The 14,679-nt window shown below is 42.2% G+C and overlaps 1 protein-coding gene across 1 annotated transcript in view; it reads left to right on the forward strand.

Annotated features, from left to right (window-relative positions):
* The first annotated feature begins 2,624 nt into the window (after window positions 1-2,624).
* The window catches only part of ARFGAP3 (ARF GTPase activating protein 3), a 36,065-nt gene continuing 24,010 nt past the window's right edge, over window positions 2,625-14,679 (forward strand). Inside the window, exons 1-4 of the mRNA XM_082308080.1 lie at window positions 2,625-2,694; window positions 8,842-8,960; window positions 10,180-10,252; window positions 13,154-13,285. Of these exons, the coding sequence (XP_082164206.1) occupies window positions 2,626-2,694; window positions 8,842-8,960; window positions 10,180-10,252; window positions 13,154-13,285 (393 nt within the window). The 5' untranslated portion in view covers window position 2,625. The remainder of the gene's footprint in view (window positions 2,695-8,841; window positions 8,961-10,179; window positions 10,253-13,153; window positions 13,286-14,679) is intronic.

The raw sequence follows: 14,679 nt of genomic DNA on the forward strand, positions 1-14,679 counted from the left end.
GCTCTGAACAGCGAGCAGCTTTTTGACATCCCGGCTCGGGGGCAGAGGTACCGCTCCCTGAAACAGGAGGCCAGCAAAAGACAGAACCACCAGCCCCGCTACTGTGTTACTGGCCTGTGCTTCCCAAAGATATACTGTGGGCCTCCTGGGTTGCTGCAGTGGCAGGAGCCAGCTGCCTTTGTGTGCCATCGCTGGGGAGGCAGCCAGGCAGCTGGGGAAAGTATGGGACGATAAATAACATCATCCTTTTCTAGGATCATGCCAGACAGATCAATCTTCAGGATGACCTTGTTTTTCTGATGATAGTTGTTCCAATTACTGGCAAGATTGTACCCCTCCGCTTTTTTTTAACAGTACTTATAAAGCTGATGTAATGGGCTCTCTTTTTTCCTTTGTGGAAGTTTCTTGGCAGCTCTTTCTCCCTATGAGGCCAGCGACTGTAGGCTGGGATGGCAATCTTCATGCAGTCAGATGGGATTTGGCAAGTATCTCTGGAGGGGAGCGCGCTGTAGGGAGCACCTGTGACTACCTGGGCAATGTCTTCCTGAAATGTAAGCTTCACTTTGTAACGGGAGGTCTCTTGCCTAGGCATTTTTGATCCCAAGTGATTGTGAAGGGAGGTGATTACATTTGTTGGTATGGTTATGCTTCTACAGGCTCAAATGTTTTAGGTCTCGTCCCAATGTTGCTTGGCGATATGCATACAGATGGGTTTTTGGACTGCTATTCTATACTTTGATCAGGCTCCCTACCTGTGATAGTGCCAGACTGAACAAAGTTAATCTGGAGCAAAGGGGCTGCTGGCCTGCTGCTAGAAACTGTCCACACTGAAAAGAAGAGTAAAATGTTCACGCATTCGGCTGCCCGTCAGGATAACTAGTGACTGACTCCTAGCGATCAGCAAGGCACCTCAGGGCCAGGGTGTGCCTCTGGCCCCGCGCGGGGACAGCCTGCAGCATACGCTCCAGCAGAAATCCCTGAACTAGCGCGCGAGACTGCGCTCCCCGTGTGCCCGACTCGCGTGGCATGGCCAGAACCCAGGCAGTAACGGGTCTCATCACCCTGAACTACTTCCCCACCCACCAGTAAGAACTGGGGGTTGTTAGCGTCTGTGGGAGACAGTGAAACTCTTGTACTTGAGGCACTAAAGGTGATGTGGGTTTGAGGCTGAGGGGCTCAAGCTAGATTTTCATGCAGAGCTTGAGCTATTTAGCTATCTAGGTAACTCAATCTATGGCCCTGTTTTTAACAGAAGGTTAGAGCAGACAATCTCTGGAGGTCCCTTGCAACCTAGACTTTCCTGAAAGAAAATTATAGAATTACAGAAATTGTCTAAACTCTGTTTTTTCCATTTATAGACAACTATGCAGTCTTACCTGTCTGTCAGAACAGTAAGGGAGAAGGGGATACAGCCTTGTGAGCCTTGATGGTCTCTTAAAGAAGAGTGCTGAGATACCAAGCTCTGAAGATCCTGCCATGGATCATCTTACCGCTGCTGAGCTGAGTTCTGTAGAGCCACAATGTTGCCTTTGCGCTGTTTTGCGGGGGCCACCCTTAAGGACTTAGTACCTTTAGTTCAGTGCTGGCCATGAGGGACCTGGAGTGGCTCCTGCAGGACCTCTGCAGCATCCTGGCCAGCGTTCCAGCAAAAGGGTGGATTAGTCTGGCATCTCTGCCTTTGCTTGAGCTTCATACCCCAAGTGATGATCATCCTCCTGCAAGGTGGAGTGTGCGGGAGAGGTGGCAGAAGCTCTCTGCATGCAACCACGTGTAGTTCAGGCACTCAGGGTTTTTGAAGTAGGGATACCAGTATCTTACACAGTTCCTGATTATACATCTATTATTGTTTCCTGTTCTGAAAGGCTTTATGACTTCAGCTTTACGATCTGAACACGCTGCTTTCGAAAGCAATTAAAACTTGTCGTCTTTTTGTTATGCTGGTTTTGCACTGACTCATTTGTCCCTGGCTGTGTACTTTAATGCTAGTGAAGAGAGGGGAACGATGGCCGTAACAAAACATTTTTACAGAGCGCTTGCAACCTACTTGTTGAGCCCAAGAGGAGAAACAGGTCTATTCACAGGTGTAATAATGTGCTGTATCACCTGTCTTGAGGGGAATACTGCTGCTTCGCTTTTTCCACAGCCAGTGACGGGAGCAGGCGGCGGTGTTCTTCCGCGGCTTTTTTTCTTCCCGGGCCCCAGGCTCCCCACTGCCGCCGCGGGCTCCGAGGAAGCGAGGCCGGCGTGGCCTGCCCTCCCCTCCGCCCTCCCAGGGCGCGCCACCTCCCCGCTGGCCGCCGCACGCCGCTCTCCCGGCCCCACCGGTTCCCCCGCGGCGGTTGGAGTGCCCAACGGAAGGTGCTGACGCAGCAGAGCCGCTCGTTTCCAGAGCAACCGGGAGGCGGCGGGCGGGGGGGAGCATCGCCCCCTCGCGCCACGCCGGCGACCGCGGGCCGCGCCCCGCCGGGCTGAGGGCGCGCGCGCTGCGTGGCCGCCTCCCGGCCGGGGCGGGGCGGGGCGGAGCCGAGCGTCCCGCGGCGGCGTGGGGCGTCCCGGCGGTAGCGGCGGCGGCGGCTCATCTCCTTCGCAGCCCTCCCGCCTCGCCCCCACCTGCCGCCCGGCGCCATGTGCGAGCCCAGCAAGCAGGACATTGCCGCCATCTTCAAGCGGCTCCGCTCCATCCCCACCAACAAGGTAAGGGCGCCGGGCCGGGGCCAGGGCCCAGGGGGGGAGGCAACGGCCGCGCTCCGCCGTTGTGACACGTCGCACTGCCGGCGGGGGAGTGCCCGCCGCCCGCCCCGCCCCGCCGAGCCCCCGGCGCCCCGGCCTGGCCGCCCGCTGCCGGGGGCACCCTGTGAGCGGCGGGCAGGGCCGGGCAGGTCCCCGGCGGCGGCGGCCGTCGCGGAGGCCGGGGAAGCCCTTCTCGGCGTCGGTGGGCAGCTCTGCCCGCCCGCCCGCTCGCCGGCGGCGGCGGCCGCTGGGCGTTTCGGGTTCAGCCTCCCGTTAGGGAAGCGCAGCTCCTCTCGGGTACCTGGCGGCTGAGGATTGCTGGAAGGAGGGTCCGCTCTGCTAAAAATAAAAAGCAAGTTCTAAAACAGCGACAGCGTAGAGTGTTGAATGTGTTTTTCTTTTTTTGTTTTTGTCTGTTTGTTGTTTGGCTTGTTTTTTTTTTTTTAATCAAAGAAGCAAAGCCCATTGTGGCACGGCCGCTTCTGTGGCGATAAAAGTTTGATGTTTTCTCATCACGTTGGACTCGTCCAGTGGCGACTTTAATTTTTCAGCGTTGTAAAGCCCCGTTGGTTTTTCAGTACCCGTTACGCAGGAAGGTGCGCGGTGGCCAGCTGTGAACTGGGGACGGTGCCTCGGACTGCGAGGTGAGGCGGCAGAACTGCCTTCAGCAGCGGTGTGCTACTGTGCTGCTTTTCGGTGCCATCTGCTCCGTTGTATTGGCATTGTGATAACACGCTGTGAACATATCTGAAAAATACACGAGGAAACAATTCTGAAGAAACACCATGGTTTTGTTTTCTGGGAATATGAGTCTGGAGGTCTGTCTTTGGTCCAAAACTGACTTCCACACTTTGAACACAAATGATTAAGACTGTACAGGCAGTGGACACGCGTCTGGTTTCTCAGAAAGCGTAGCTCAAAGATGAACACTTCCCAGCTAGTTTCTGACACAAGCATTCCTAAAACTTGCCTTTGCAATAGGGTAAAAGGTTAATTGAGGAAAGGTCCTAGTCCCAACAGGGAGAGTCAGAGAGAAGATCTTTTACAGGCTCCTGAAGTTCACTGGCACTGTGTCAAAGAGATTGAGTAGTTCTGTAATGGTGTTGTGATGCTTTTTCTGTGTTGTGATCATGAAGAAAATCAGAAGGTGCTGCCCATAGCTGGTGAGGATGGAAAGCCCGAGGATGGAGTGCCTGGAACAGTTCTGAACTTGTCGTTACTCTGCTACACTTAATAAGGTGGTGGTGGTACCTGTGGTTGCTCAAGCATATCTGTCCTTGCAGTCATGTTGGGTGCTATATAGAAATTTAGTGCCAATGTTGACAAAGCAATATTGGCACAGTATGTGCTGCCATTCACACTAGGTCTGTTTGAAAGAAGCAGCTCAGGTGCAGAGAACTCATTAACACTGCAGTGAAGCCCGGTCTTGTTGACCTGTAAAGACAGAGAGGAAGGAGAGTGGGAAACATCAACAGCTTAGATCGCACAACTCTCCCACGCCTGTGTATCTGACCAGTCTTCTTAAGTGAAAGTTGTTGCTGTCATCAGTTTATCCTCTCATGTTTGGTTACATCTTGTTTGGTTTTTCTTGTGTTCTTATGCAGTCTGCCCCTTTTATTTGTAGGGCTTTTCTCCTGGGAAAGACAGAGATGGGAAAGAAATGCAAATATTGGAAAGGTTCTGTATTAAAACCTTAGTAATATGCTTTAGCTGTGTTGTTTATGGATACAGTTTGGGAAGAACTGGTATCTCTTCAGTGCAGCATCTGGGCTTACTGACTGCCTGCTATAAGCAGGCATGTACACTTACACTGTGCTAGGTGCTCTGCAGTAGTTCTTAGTGCACATAAGCTTAGGAAAATAATTCTCATTTAAATAAATGTGCAGTTTAATTTGTGGATTATAGCATGTTTGAACTGATATTTGAAATTAACATACCTGTAAGTTTACTTTGTATACCATGAGAAATAGCTTTTTTTGGGTTCTTGGCTTGTCTTTGGACAATATAGAGCTGTCTGACGACACTTAAGAAACTTATTACAATTAAGTAGGATGTAGTTTATACGTATAAAAATGCTCATAGTCCCTAAGCTACCTGGTATTGTTAACTTAAATGTTTGTAAAGCTCACCTGTTTTGAAGACTTGCACCCTGAGGCTGTGCTGTACAGTCTCTTTTGATCTGGCATAAAGCTATTCCTCTGAAAACAGTAGTTTCTCATTCCCTTCTCTCTGGTTCTTTCTTTTCTTTCATTGATGGTAGTATTCATGTCTCTGCTTGGAGACCCAGATCAAGGATCTGAACTGGCTGAAAACTAAGTGTGTGTTGTGGTGGTGGTTTATCAATTGTTCAGTTTTGTTATTACGGTGTGTGTTGTGGGTGTGGGGTTTTTTTCCCCAGAGTAGTGTGTAGTATATCACATCTCACTTAAGTCGTTTTAAGACCGTGACACTTCCAAAATGGGCAGTCCTGTCTTCTTCCTGTGGCAAACACTCCCGTTCCCTCCCTTATATTGGCATTGCTGTCATGTGGCTGTGATGTGAGTTGGACCTACCTTTGCTCTGAGTCAAAGCAGTGCAGCGCTGGTTACCAGTAGGATCAGCAAGTGTGACGATTACTGCTGATGCAAGAGAAGAAGGAAGGCATATCTGCATAGGGTGGCTGGTAACTAAGAGAGTAGCTGCGTGGATTTGGATCACCTTTGACCGCATGTGAAACTACCTCCTGAGTTTTAGCTGGTTTTGTGTTGATGCCAGCTGTATGGTAGCCTCGGATGCTAGGAATGGCAAGCACAAGGAGATGTGGAGCTGCTACCCTGTGGCAGTAGCCCTGCTACGTGGGAGGTTGAAAGTGTCTGTGTAACTGTGACTGCAGGGATAAACTTGCTGAACCTGCTTGCCTCTTCTGAAATGCCAAAACTAACGTTTCTATAGACTATATATTATTACATTTCCGTATCTAATAACAATGTATATTGTGTATTTATTTATTAACATAGGTATCTTGTGCAAGGTGGATGCTGTATGATTTAATGACTGCTTGCTGTGGATTATGCCTGTGTCTTTGTGTTTGCTCTGGTACAAACATCTCAGGGCTTTTGCGCTTTTTTTCCCAAGTGACTGTTACTGAATCTAGGCTGTCGTGAAATGCTTTACCACAAAACAAGCAAAAAGAATGCAAGTGTATTTTAAAAGCAATAGATTATTCAAGCATATCCTTTTAATTGACTTTTATAATGATTTTGGTATCTTAGTTGTGCCTAAATCAGTATAGAAAATACAGTTTATCTGTTTTTGATATGGAAATGATTTCATAGGGTGGCTCTGAAATTGGTTTTCATTTGTTGTCTGTCGTCGTGTCCCCCCCCCCCCCCCCCCAGTTCTTGTTAAAATTTATGTGGTGGGAAGCACTTTAAAAATTGAGAAAACTAAACAAAATGAGTCTAAATGTTAATGAAACATGCTCCTATTTCTCTTGCATGAAGTGATAGAAATGGCAGTTCTTATTACTTTCACAAGAAAATTAGATGTTCCTACTTGCACCACAATCCTAAAAGCTACAGTTTTTATGCACATGAATGATTTTCACAGGTGTCTGGTAAATAGTTGATAGAGAGTCCTGCGTGGGTGAAGATACTGAGCTATACCGCTTTGTGGCAGCTAGCTTCCAAGGTGATTCAGTGGACTTTTAAGACGTTGACATTAAGAAGTGCTTATATTGTACTGGGGAGGGGAGGAGGATCTTTAGGGATGTTTATAACTGAACTTTTTTAAACATGGGATTTTTTTTAACCACCCACTCATACTCAAGATTTTCGTTTCCCATTTGTGCTCCAGGGAATTTCCACAAGACTTAGGACTGTAAGTCTGGTTTGCTCTCCTGTATTAGAAGTGAGACCAGGGCTGTTCTGTTCTCTTTGGTTTCAAGCAGAATCTGCTCTTGTTTTGTTGTCCCCATCCATCTTTTGGCCTTGTAAGAAAAAGCCTGAAAATAGCCAATTTAAAATGAAGACAAAGCTCATGTTGTTTTTTAAGGAACTATTTCAAAGAATTGAGAGAATTGGGAAAAAGATAACGAGTTCTGACTACTAAGGCTGTGTGTTTTCTTAGAATATGGCACACATGAAGAGTTATTCTTTCTTCTTTTTCCCTAACTCCCTGTATCTCAATTCTTCCATTTGTGCTTGTTTCAGGGCCTCCCTCTAACCCCTCCTTTTGTCACTCATTCTGTGTAGATTGTCGTATTTCTTTTTTCTGCTGTATGTCAGTGAATGACCCCATTTCCACATACAACAGTGGGAAACATAAATGACTTAACATTAATAAATGTTAAGTCTCTGTTGAGAGAGAAAAAGGGGACTTGCACGTGCAGAAGTTGTAACCTCCCTGCTTTCTGTTTGTGCTACCAGTCATTAGCCTAACTGAAGCTCAGACCTGAAGTGTTCATATGTCGGAAGAGCTAATGCTGGATCTGCTGGTGAACTTTGCTTGCGCCTGATAAACTTGGACTGTACAAGCTTAAAATAGACCCACACTAAAACGAGGAGTTGGAGTTGGACTCGATGATCCTTGTGGGTCCCTTCCAACTCGGGACATTCTATGATTCTATGAGGAGTTTAGCCTCAAACTGCTTCTGGGCGTGTACTTGAAATTAATTTCGGTGGATGATAGATGAGCTGATTTGAGCGCAAACTCAGGGCTTGTTTGACTGGGTAGGTACAAAAAAGTAAGAGACAAAAATCCCTATTTAGTTGTATGAATGGAGTTTCTAGCAAGGAGACTTCTTAACCTTCCCCCCTCCCCCCACCCCCCCCCCCCCCGACAAGGAGGTGCTGGAAGCATTGTGGCCTGCTTGTGGGGTGTTCCGTCTGTCCCCAGCTGACTTGGAATAAGCTTTTTTTTTTTTTTTTTCTTTCTGCGTATAGCTGGAACTTCCCTTGCTATCTGGTGATGCATTAGATTTATAGGAGGGTGTTAAAGGATAAAGTTGCAGATTGGAGCTCCGTCAATTTGTGTGTAAAAGCTTGTCTCTCTGTAGAGTTATTTCTTAGTAGATGCCACTGAGTGTACCTATTGATGGATGCTTTTACTGTAGCAGTACTTCTTTGCAGCATTTATAAATACCACTGAAAAAGCATTGATCAGATAATGAAGTGCTTTCATACAGGAATAGATGTGTACACATGACATTAACTAGGAATAGCTGTTTCTGTTTAAATTTGTGTTCTTCCTTGCATTTGAAAATTGATTCGTATCAGATAATTTTTTTGTTCTTACTTTCCTTGGCCAAAGAAGTACAAAATTCAGAATAACTGAAACGGGACATGAAAGTTGTGGTCTGAGATGTATACACAGATACCTCTTGTAGTTTTGGCTGAATGTTAGGAGTATAACATGGTGGCAGAGGGTAAGAAATGCTTGGTTTTGTGTATGCAGTAATTGTGGGCACATTTGCTTTTTTACCAGTCTATGTTACAGACAGTTAAAAGGTTGATGCAGCGATACATATGTGATACATCATACAAATAGTCACGTCTGGCAGAGTGCTCAGCTAGGCAGTACACGGCGTGGACGCTTTCTTCACACAGCTGCATTTCAGAGGCTTGCTCTAAGGGTCAAGGATTCTATACAGCAAAGTAGATAACGATGTCATTAGTGCTGCTGATAATTGCAGTCGCGTGTACGTTCTGAGGAAAGAGTACACTCAGTGGTACGTCACGAAGAGAGCCCGCCCTTGGAAAAATATTTCTTAAACACTTTAGTATTTCAGTAGTGGTGGAAGTACTGTGTTAAATGTGTGTTTGAACTAGACTGATGGGGGTTCTCTAACCCACGGTTTCTCAGCCTGTGGTCCATGTGTACACTGGTTGTAGTCAGAAACTGGGAAGGCATGTAGTCCTGTCTAGTTAGGGCAAAGACACACAAGTGTGGGCAGATTGCATAACTCCTCTTTATATTTATAAAATTAGGATAATATAAAGTTGTCATGTCAACAGATGCTGTAAGGATGAGTTAATTAAGTTTGATCACTGCAAGGGTGTTAGCATGACCTGCAATACAACTGTAAGACGTGGTTGTGCTCAAGTCCTGTTACTGATCTTTATTTTCTTTAAGGTGTGTTTTGACTGCGGAGCCAAGAACCCTAGCTGGGCAAGCATAACATATGGAGTTTTTCTCTGTATTGATTGTTCAGGGACCCATCGATCACTTGGTGTTCATTTGAGTTTCATTCGGTAAGTAGTTTGTATATTTTTACAGTAAAAATTGCATCTTGTAATATTTCTGTTTGTTTGTTCACATACCTGCTCAGAGAGGAAAACCCGTTCTTCTCTCAACTACTGATTCAGACCTTTTTAATGTTTGTGTTGGCTTTGACGTATCTGGTAGCTGCTTGGGAATTAGGTAAATAGGTAGGGTTCAGTAGAATTTGTACTATGCACCCATTCCCATTACCTGCTTTTTGTGTTAGCAGTGCGCATGTCTTGGCAGATTTGTTTCTACGTTGATGATGATGAAAATCAAGAACAGAGTAAGCATATTGAAGTGTTTTATCATTCCTGCAAATCAAGACTGAGGCAAATATTAGTTTACCATCTTCAACAGTGTTACAGTGTATTGCTTATAATCTGACCCCCTAGCAAGCCAGTTTGGAGCGCTAAATAGCATTTTGCCAGCCTTGCTTCCTGAAGTAGTTGGTTATGGTGTCACCTGAGTGCTAATGCTGGGCTAGTGGAAAGGGCTCCTGTCTTTTTGGCAACGGTTTAGCTCAGTCAGTCAGTTGGTGCAGTAAATCAGCACCCTGAGCTTGTCACATTTCAGGTGAGTATCCTAACTGATGGCCTGTGGGCCTTTTTGGCCTAATAAATAATTACATATTTGAAATGGAAGGTTCTGCTTTAAGTGAGTGACAGCAACGCGTTCAAGAATGGATTGCAGGTAAAAGCAGCCATTTTCCATCAACTAAAATCCATATTCTTCCTCTGCTGCCTTTTTAGTGTATACAAGAAGGTTACAAGAGGCCTCTCAAGAATCCATTCCTAATGGTCTCAGTATTAATTCTCCTCATACCGGGCCCCAAATTTTTGTTGTGATACAACATCCAAATTGTCACTTTGTCCATTACATGTGATTGTCATCTGCTGTTGAGAGAGTTCAAATGTGATTCCTGAAAATGTATCATCTTATTGGTGCTTTTTAAAAGAGAAAGCCTGTCAGCCAGAGGGTGCATTTTTTTTCAAACTTTTACAGTTTGAAAAACTGTTGCAGTTCTACATGACTTTATTAATTTGTTTTGCACATTGTGTATTGTTGCAGATTTTTTTTTTCTATAGATGCATGTTTTTCACTTTAGGAAAAAAAAAAACAGGGGAGAGAAACACTTTACCAAAAAAAGAAGTAGAAAGATTTTAAATAGCTTTGGAGATAACATTAAAAATTTGTCCTTCTGTTTAGATCCACAGAACTGGATTCCAATTGGTCTTGGTTTCAGCTGAGATGCATGCAAGTTGGAGGAAATGCAAATGCTGTATGTACTCCTGAGTATTTGCTTTGCACATTGAAGCTTGTTAGGTTTGGAAGCTATTGTCTGTCCTTATTGGCTCACATCTTGGGATATTTTTTATTTTTCCAGTTCATTTATCTCTTCCCTGCCCCCCTCCCCCTGCCCCCTCCTCCCTTGTTTGTCAGAATTCCTTTGAATGCTGATTTCATCCTCCATACTTCTTGCAACTTTTCTGCCTTGGTACAGTCTGCAAATGTTTTATTTTTTCTTAGCAGTCATTAATAAAAATCGCTGAAAAGGCCAGATCAGATTCCTTGTCCATACATGTCTAATTTAACAGTAAAACATTGACAGCTGCTGAACAATGTCTTTCCAACAGCTTGTAAACCTAGCTTACAGGCATTTTCCTGTGACCATATATCCTTACATGGTTTATGAAAATATCATGCCAAAAATGTCACTGTCAAAAGTCACACTGAAGTCAAGATCTGACTTACACCAGAGGTACGACTGAAGTCAAGATAAGACATGCTACACTGTCAGAGAGGAAACAGCAGTGTTTTCGTTTTGGCCAATTCATATTGGCTGTTATTTTCAACTTGATTTTTTATGTACTTACAAATAAGTTCGTTAACTTCAATTTACAAACATACTGTTTATGTTGACTGCTGTATTGTTCTCAATTTCCATTTTAAAAGAGGATGTTTTTCTTTGTCAGCTTCTCTGGAATCTTTCCTGTTTTTCCATTTTTTTTTTCAAAGATAGACCACCAATAACTGAGATTGCTTCCCTAAGTTGACTCACCCAGTGAGGAAACATGCAACTTCCCTAAGCAATTTCTGATTTTCTTCTAATTCCATGAATGCTTACCCTGTATCTTTCTTCATTTGTGCTTTGTCCTAAATGTTGTTTCTTTAAGAAAACTTGCTTTCCATAGGCTTTTTCTTAACAGTTTTGAGCTTTCTGAATCTCCTTTCCTTAAGTCTTAACACTTTCATATTCTGCTGTTTTTTCTATTTTTTTTCTTTCTATTTCCGTACACAGAATGATGAATTCAGAATCATTCTTATTTATCTTCCACTTCTGCATTTTCCAATCAAACCTTTTTCTTTGAAGTGCGCATTCAGCAGGTCATTATCTCTGGCTTACAGATCTAAGCAGTTGCATGCCTTCTTGAGAAATAGTGATGTCTTCTGCCTCTTTTTCTTCTGCCCATCCTTTCTAAGTTACAGCTGTCTGTATTAATACTACTGTTAAGTGAATTTACTCATCAAGTTTCTGTTATCATCTGACTTAGTACATGAAAATCACAGTATTGACTAATCAGAAGAGGGAGATTTTGCATGAAAAATATTTTCATTTTTAGCAAAAGGTTTTAAGGCAGTGAGAAGGAAGAGACGGCAAAGTTTGAAAAGTACTTCAGTTAATCTTAGAAAGCATATTACCAGAAGTTTAACGATAAACCTTTACTATTTAATTTTATGACTTTTTGTCTTTCTGCTTGGATGTCACCGTTTCCTATCATACATTTTACCAAGAGGTCTAATATACCCACACCCACCCCTCAAATACCTCAAATTCACAATAGCCTGTTTTGGATTACCTAGGAAGATTAATACCTGAAACTTTAAAGATAAGTTTAGTGAACTGTCTGGACATTTTCCTCTAATTGTGTTAAAAAAATAATCCCCTTTTTGTTCCAATTAAATGCCAAATTCTGTTTTTACTAACTACTGTTTAGAAGCACTGTCAGATTAACATTAATCATTAGTATTCTATAGTTGCCTGGTCATGCTGAATCTTGGATAACAGCAGTCCTGAGCTTCGTAGCTGTATATCAGATTGCTAGAAAATCTGAAGTGTTCTTAGTTTGTTTTGTTTTCAGAATAATTCTCTATGATGTTTGGAATTAGGGTTTACAAAAAAAAAGCTCCGAATATCAAGTTGATAGGTGTATATATTTTAATAAAAAAATGCACAGTAATTTTGGCACCTGTGATGTTTACGGCTCTTTCTGTTGTAATCACAGAAGTTGACTGGAATTATCTCTTGCATGGTTGTTGCTTAATTTTTATACAAAGTCTGGTACTTGCATACTAGATTTATGCTTTGCAATTGTAGCATATGAGGTCATAACCTTAGGTTATCTAGATTTGCTGATCCTATCAGAAACTTGTTTATTATGTTTTACTGTAGTAGTCTGATGTGTTCTTCTGTGCAAGAACGTACGACATGATTTGCTAGTGAATTCTAGGTGCTGAAAAAATGGCCAGCTTTTCCAAGTTGTCATCTTTCAAACAACTTTTTTTTTTTCCCCTCTTTTTCTCTGGATTGTGGAACTCTGATATAAGTGTATTGATTTCCTTTTGGTTTAAGATCCTAAATATGATCAAAATTTTCATTGATACTTTTCTATAAATACACAATCATATGAATAGAGACATACATATATATGTGCATACATATACTTTTCTTTTGAAGGAAGACCATTTTTATACAGTCATTTTGATGCTATTGAACATACGTGGTTCTCTCTAGCATGCTAGAGATGAAGCCAAGTAATGCCTTTTAGACTATCAGGAATGTCCTTTGAAGGGCAGGTATTGGCAATCAATTACCTCTTCCTTTCTACAGTTAGTTTCAGAACTGGGATTCTTTGTATATGATGGGAAGCTTGTATTTGTATACGCTTTTAAAATGTCCCACTGATGTATTTGGTTTTTCTGTTGCTTTATTTATACATAGAGAGGTTGCCAGAATGGAGTTTTCTTTTTATTTTGGAGGTCCACATAGACTTAATAATTTAAAAGATTAAATTTAGGTAGGGGAGCAGACTATTTTGCTGCATTGCAATATATTTTTGTGTTAAATGCCATAAGGTTTTAAACGTGTTTATTATAGCATTTTCTGTTTTCTGCTTCATAGTCTGCTTTTTTCCATCAACATGGTTGCACAACAAATGATACCAATGCAAAGTATAACAGTCGAGGTGCTCAGCTTTACAAGGAAAAGATTAAATCTCTTGCAACGCAAGCAACAAGAAAGCACGGTACTGATGTGAGTAGTGTGTCCCCTATGTCGTTTAGATGTCTGAAAAACTTTCTCTTCTTTCCCTCTACAGCCATTTTAAGTTTCTAATTAGTAATGCAAAAGATTATCTGTCTTTGGGAGGTACTGATACACATTGCAGTGAATAGGCAAGCTGGAGTGTAAACTATTTGCAGCTTATCTTTTTTGTTTGGAAAAAGAATATTGAGATAGAGAATATATATAAGAATATTGAGATAGGGAAAAAGGATATTGAGATATCTGATATTTCAAGGTCACTTCTGGGTTACTCAACACATTAACTGTAACATTTGCAATAACTTACAGGAGTTCCAGGCAGAAACTTCAGGTATTCTTCAAAGTGGAAGCTGCTTTGTTTTGCAAGTGTGTTCCAGAATCATATTAGTGGTATTTCATAAAAAAAAAAGTCAGCACTTCTCCATGAGCTATATAGTGGTTTTATTTCTGCTTTTCTGGAACTGAATTATTATTGAGAAGTACAGCATGTAAAAAATGTAAAAGTGCTAATAGAATTAACTGCAAAATATTTGTGATTTCAGTGGGATTTGATTTGAACAGGTACATGGGTTTTTTGCTTTTTTCCTACAAAAATAATTTTTGAAAACTTATCAAGTTACATATGTCCTGCAGTTGCTGTTCTCCATTAAAAAATAGTGAAGCAGTTCATGCATGCTATGGAAACCTTAAGTTAGGTTGCTGACAGGAAGAAGTTCTTAGCAAAGTATGCAGAATTAGTTTGCTGAGGTGTTAAATAAGTTTGACAACAGTTCTCTTCTGCATACACAGAAAGCATGTTTTGATTGTTTAATTCAGCTTGTTAAAGTCCGTGATTGATTCATTTGAAGTTGATCAGATGAGTGGGAATTAAAAGAAAAGCAAGAAAGCTTGTTTTTTTCCCTAATCTATGCATCAAATAGCATGAAATTTAATGGATTATAATAATTCTATATTACAAATGTTACAGACAATATAGTTCACATCACTAACTTCAGAGAATATTTCTTTTGACTTACTAAACAGCTTTAGATGTAAAACATGTTCAAGTAGATATAATATACCATGTGCATTTAAGTGGACGGTAAGTTCCCTAAATGACACTTTGAAGAACAGCTATTATCTTGTTTCAATTACAGATTCCATCCAATTGTTTGATATTAATTATGTATTTCTTATTTAAAAATTTTAGTAAATATACTTTTGAATTATGTACTGCAAGCTTAAGTGATTATGTGCTGTGTAAATTGGTGAAATAAATTATTCAGATAATAAGATTTAGTACCAACCATCCCCTCCCCTGTCACAGTTTAAAAAATTTCTTCCCTAACTTACTGGTTCAGTTGATTGTTCAATGATGAGGTAAGCTTGTTGCACATTCAGTAACC

Source organism: Platalea leucorodia (assembly GCF_965183815.1).
Source record: "Platalea leucorodia genome assembly, chromosome: 4".
Lineage (NCBI taxonomy): Eukaryota > Metazoa > Chordata > Aves > Pelecaniformes > Threskiornithidae > Platalea > Platalea leucorodia.